The sequence below is a fragment of the Cherax quadricarinatus genome, chromosome 93 (genome assembly GCF_038502225.1).
Source record: "Cherax quadricarinatus isolate ZL_2023a chromosome 93, ASM3850222v1, whole genome shotgun sequence".
NCBI lineage: Eukaryota > Metazoa > Arthropoda > Malacostraca > Decapoda > Parastacidae > Cherax > Cherax quadricarinatus.
In genome coordinates, this window is record NC_091384.1 from 11281495 (window position 1) to 11287744 (window position 6250).

The window sequence follows — 6250 nt, forward strand, 5'->3', positions numbered from 1 at the left end:
AATAAGAAACATCCCGCCATGGTCGTGGTGGAGCTCTAGCTCTGGGTACTAATAAGAAACATCCCGCCATGGTCGTGGTGGAGCTCTAGCTCTGGGTACTAATAAGATACATCCCGTTATGGTCGTGGTGGAGCTCTAGCTCTGGGTACTAATAAGATACATCCCGCTATGGTCGTGGTGGAGCTCTAGCTCTGGGTACTAATAAGAAACATCCCGCCATGGTCGTGGTGGTGCTCTAGCTCTGGGTACTAATAAGATACATCCCGCCATGGTCGTGGTGGAGCTCTAGCTCTGGGTACTAATAAGATACATCCCGCTATGGTCGTGGTGGAGCTCTAGCTCTGGGTACTAATGAGATACATCCCGTTATGGTCGTGGTGGTGCTCTAGCTCTGGGTACTAATAAGATACATCCCGCCATGGTCGTGGTGGTGCTCTAGCTCTGGGTACTAATAAGATACATCCCGCCATGGTCGTGGTGGAGCTCTAGCTCTGGGTACTAATAAGATACATCCCGCCATGGTCGTGGTGGAGCTCTAGCTCTGGGTACTAATGAGATACATCCCGCTATGGTCGTGGTGGTGCTCTAGCTCTGGGTACTAATGAGATACATCCCGCCATGGTCGTGGTGGAGCTCTAGCTCTGGGTACTAATAAGATACATCCCGCTATGGTCGTGGTGGTGCTCTAGCTCTGGGTACTAATAAGAAACATCCCGCCATGGTCGTGGTGGTGCTCTAGCTCTGGGTACTAATAAGATACATCCCGCTATGGTCGTGGTGGAGCTCTAGCTCTGGGTACTAATAAGATACATCCCGCCATGGTCGTGGTAGAGCTCTAGCTCTGGGTACTAATAAGATACATCCCGCCATGGTCGTGGTGGTGCTCTAGCTCTGGGTACTAATAAGATACATCCCGCTATGGTCGTGGTGGTGCTCTAGCTCTGGGTACTAATAAGATACATCCCACTATGGTCGTGGTGGAGCTCTAGCTCTGGGTACTAATAAGATACATCCCGCTATGGTCGTGGTGGAGCTCTAGCTCTGGGTACTAATGAGATACATCCCGCTATGGTCGTGGTGGAGCTCTAGCTCTGGGTACTAATGAGATACATCCCGCTATGGTCGTGGTGGAGCTCTAGCTCTGGGTACTAATAAGATACATCCCGCCATGGTCGTGGTGGAGCTCTAGCTCTGGGTACTAATAAGATACATCCCGCTATGGTCGTGGTGGAGCTCTAGCTCTGGGTACTAATGAGATACATCCCGTTATGGTCGTGGTGGTGCTCTAGCTCTGGGTACTAATAAGATACATCCCGCCATGGTCGTGGTGGTGCTCTAGCTCTGGGTACTAATAAGATACATCCCGCCATGGTCGTGGTGGAGCTCTAGCTCTGGGTACTAATAAGATACATCCCGCCATGGTCGTGGTGGAGCTCTAGCTCTGGGTACTAATGAGATACATCCCGTTATGGTCGTGGTGGTGCTCTAGCTCTGGGTACTAATAAGATACATCCCGCCATGGTCGTGGTGGTGCTCTAGCTCTGGGTACTAATAAGATACATCCCGCCATGGTCGTGGTGGAGCTCTAGCTCTGGGTACTAATAAGATACATCCCGCCATGGTCGTGGTGGAGCTCTAGCTCTGGGTACTAATGAGATACATCCCGCTATGGTCGTGGTGGTGCTCTAGCTCTGGGTACTAATAAGAAACATCCCGCCATGGTCGTGGTGGTGCTCTAGCTCTGGGTACTAATAAGATACATCCCGCTATGGTCGTGGTGGAGCTCTAGCTCTGGGTACTAATAAGATACATCCCGCCATGGTCGTGGTGGAGCTCTAGCTCTGGGTACTAATAAGATACATCCCGCCATGGTCGTGGTGGTGCTCTAGCTCTGGGTACTAATAAGATACATCCCGCTATGGTCGTGGTGGTGCTCTAGCTCTGGGTACTAATAAGATACATCCCACTATGGTCGTGGTGGAGCTCTAGCTCTGGGTACTAATAAGATACATCCCGCTATGGTCGTGGTGGAGCTCTAGCTCTGGGTACTAATGAGATACATCCCGCTATGGTCGTGGTGGAGCTCTAGCTCTGGGTACTAATGAGATACATCCCGCTATGGTCGTGGTGGAGCTCTAGCTCTGGGTACTAATAAGATACATCCCGCCATGGTCGTGGTAGAGCTCTAGCTCTGGGTACTAATAAGAAACATCCCGCCATGGTCGTGGTGGTGCTCTAGCTCTGGGTACTAATAAGAAACATCCCGCCATGGTCGTGGTGGAGCTCTAGCTCTGGGTACTAATAAGACACATCCCGCCATGGTCGTGGTGGTGCTCTAGCTCTGGGTACTAATAAGATACATCCCGCCATGGTCGTGGTGGTGCTCTAGCTCTGGGTACTAATAAGATACATCCCGCCATGGTCGTGGTGGTGCTCTAGCTCTGGGTACTAATAATACACATCCCGCCATGGTCGTGGTGGTGCTCTAGCTCTGGGTACTAATAAGACACATCCCGCCATGGTCGTGGTGGTGCTCTAGCTCTGGGTACTAATAAGAAACATCCCGCCATGGTCGTGGTGGTGCTCTAGCTCTGGGTACTAATAAGATACATCCCGCCATGGTCGTGGTGGTGCTCTAGCTCTGGGTACTAATAAGACACATCCCGCCATGGTCGTGGTGGTGCTCTAGCTCTGGGTACTAATAAGATACATCCCGCCATGGTCGTGGTGGTGCTCTAGCTCTGGGTACTAATCAGATACATCCCGCCATGGTCGTGGTGGAGCTCTAGCTCTGGGTACTAATCAGAAACATCCCGCCATGGTCTCCGTCTATATGGCTTCCCTTACCCAGAATTTTCTTCTCCAGAGTCCATTAATATGTAAAATATATATAAAAAAATTAAATTTCTATGAAGAACTCAGAAAAAAATTTTGATCCAAGGGAAGTGAGTGAAGATAATCTCATAGTGAAGCTGAAATTTCATCTTCTGAAGTTGTGGGCGCAGCTAACCGAAAAGTTAGCTTTGGTAACCGCTAATCCGCTAACTAAATTAGCTCCGCTAAACCGCTAAACGGCCGAGAAAATTAGCGGAAGCTAAACCGCTAACTTTTCCACATGAATTCAGATTCAGTTTAGACTTTTGGCCTTTTACTTATAAGACTTTCAGTACAGCCCTGGAGATCTCCCTAATAAGATACAAAATACCAAGGTCATATGCCGATCAAGTGCCACTAGTGCCAAAATATCATATTTCTGTTCATGTTTACATTTAGCCTAAGATTTGGAGCCTAATAATCTACAAAGTAGTTGAAAGTCTTGCTTAAAGTTGAAGTTTTGAGGCCAACTTATCGCTGTGCCAGCGGTACTGACATACAGATTATTATGCAGTGTTTCTGGAGTTTATCTGGAGTGAGTTCCGGGGGTCAACGCCCCCGCGGCCCGGTCTGTGACCAGGCCTCCTTAGGTCAGTGTCCCAGGATGCGACCCACACCAGTCGACTAACACCCAGGTACCCATTTTACTGATGGGGAACATAGACAACAGGTGGAAAGAAACACGTCCAATGTTTCTACTCTGGCTGGGAATCGAACCCAGGCCCTCGCCGTGTGAAGCGAGAGCGTTAACCACCAGGCCACCAGAGCCCCTTGTACTGCATTTAAAATATTGTACAAATTTATATAAGAAATAATGCTCCATATATGTCATTTTCCGGGTATTGTACTGAAAGTGGACGTGTATTATTTCCTGAAAGTGGACGCGTTTTATTCCTGTCAGTCAGGCAGAGTGGTCAGGACAGGAGCAGATGAGAGGTGTAATAAAGTTGGTAGAATTACCGACAATATGTAAAGTAAAAGGACACAAGTGCAACTAATGTGACATTTATTGTGGCAACGTTTCGCTTGATAAAGCTCCTGGAGAGCGAAACGTTGCCACAATAAATGTCACATTAGTTGCACTTGTGTCCTTTTACTTTACAGATGAGAGGTGTGTTGAGTTCAGTACGAGACGGGTGGTGAACATTTTAAGTTAACACAAGTGAACACAAAGACTTAAATGATTTTCTCCTCAAACTTGATGACATGTGGGGGGCGTTTCCTCTTAACATGTGACTTCAAGTTGTAGGGGCTCGCCACCTGTCCCTTGATGATGGGTGTTTCCTCTTAACATGTGACTTCAAGTTGTAGGGGTTCGCCACCTGTCCCTTGATGATGGGTGTTTTCTCTTAACATGCGACTCCAAGTTGTAGGGGCTCGCCACCTGTCCCTTGATGATGGGTGTTTCCTTTTAACATGTGACTTCAAGTTGTAGGGGCTCGCCACCTGTCCCTTGATGATGGGTGTTTCCTCTTAACATGCGACTTCAAGTTGTAGGGGCTCGCCACCTGTCCCTTGATGATGGACTGGCACACGACGCACAGCAAGTTGACGTTCTTCGTATCCCTTGACTTGAGGACAAAACAGTCATCGAGGTGGGGCCACGAGTTCTGTGACTCCTGGTCCTCAGCCTGAGCGGTCTCTGCTTCAACCACAGCCGCTGCAGACTCCTCAATATCCTCAGGCGGAACATCAACGTCTCCCTGTTCATAACGATAACTGACAACACACCCCAGTGATCGCTGACACTGTAAGACTATAACAATGCTGCTCAGATTCTGCTGCTCCACTGACAGGTCTCGTTTACACCTAGTCAGCCAATAGCTGCCTGACTGATTGTTGGAGAAACACCCACGACAGACAGGAACAAACGCGTGTGCCATTGAAAAGGCAATGTTTTCCGACTATGACTATCAACAATGTATGAATTTTTTTTAGCGGACTCATAGTTAGCGGAACTTTATTTAGCGGAAGTTAGTTGGTCTGCTAATGGTTTCCGAAGTTAGCGGAAACGCTAATCCGCTAAAGACAATGCTTTCCGACTACCAACAACGTATGAATTTTTTTTTAGTGGGCTCATAGTTAGCGGAACTTTATTTAGCAGGAGTTAATTGGTCCGCTAACAGTTTCCAAAGTTACCGGAAATTCTAATTCGCTAAACAAAAAGTTAGTTTCGCTAATTAGCGGTTAGCGGATTAGCGGAACTGTTCCCACCACTGAGTCTCGGAAAAGAAAATTGTAGCTAAACGAGACCATATAGGCAGAGACCATAGCAGGATGTATCTTATTAGGACCCAGAGCTAGAGCTCAATCCCGACCATAGTGGACCGACCGTACCGGGACTTTCCCTATTTACAGACGATGAAATAATAATAATAATAATAATAATAATAATAATAATAATAATAATAATAATAATAAATTATTATTATTATTATTATTATTATTCTGATATTAATTTAATTAATGACATTAAGAATAAATAATATTTCAGGTGATAATTATGGATATGATGATAATGATGATGTTGGAGGTACGGATGATGAACTAATTCTGGCTGTTGGTGTGTCCCCCACCACCACCTCCACCCCCACCACCAGCACCCTCTCCACCTCCACCTTCACCAACCACCCCACCACCACCACTACCACCACCTCTACCACCACCACTACCACCACCACAACCACCACTACCACCCGCAGGAACTCCGTTGATGACATCCTCATTCTTATTGATGATTCTGCGTGACGTACTCTTCAGAAGGACTCGTCTCCTACCCTCCAGGATACCCAGCCAGTGCCCAAAACCTGACCCAGTACCCAACCAGCGTCTGCAGCCTAACAAGTGGGCATCAAGTCACAACTCACAGTCCATTAAGGTTCAAATTAACGAGAATAACAGAGGCGATGTGCGCCTTATGTCTGTTGATGATGCACTGACACCACGCTCACAACAGAGTACAACCAGTACACAACAGACACTCAACAGTAAGTACTCTGTTGAAGACTCTCTGACACCACACTCACAACAGAGTACAACCAGTACACAACAGACACTCAACAGTAAGTACTCTAGATGTACTATCAGTCCCAAGGGACTGTTGTCCCTTACGCAACAGGTACTACAACAGGACAACAGACAAACATTCTGTGACAGACAGAAAACAACAGATAAGCAGCAGTCTGTGTTACAGCAGCAGTCTGTGTTACAGCAGCAGTCTGTGTTACAGCAGAATGTACAGCAATTATCATCACACCACTGTGTAGGGTCACAACACCACTGTGTAGGGTCACAACACCACTGTGTAGGGTCACAACACCACTGTGTAGGGTCACAACACCACTGTGTAGGGTCACAACACCACTGTGTAGGATTA

The 6250-nt window shown here is 47.4% G+C and overlaps 1 protein-coding gene across 1 annotated transcript in view; it reads left to right on the forward strand.

The window, feature by feature from the left end:
- LOC128703526 (transmembrane protein 64) overlaps nt 1-5941 on the forward strand; it is a 167355-nt gene extending 161414 nt beyond the window's left edge. Inside the window, exon 7 of the mRNA XM_070104704.1 lies at nt 5369-5941. Within this exon, the coding sequence (XP_069960805.1) occupies nt 5369-5622 (254 nt within the window). The 3' untranslated portion in view covers nt 5623-5941. The remainder of the gene's footprint in view (nt 1-5368) is intronic.
- Nucleotides 5942-6250: the final 309 nt, after the last annotated feature.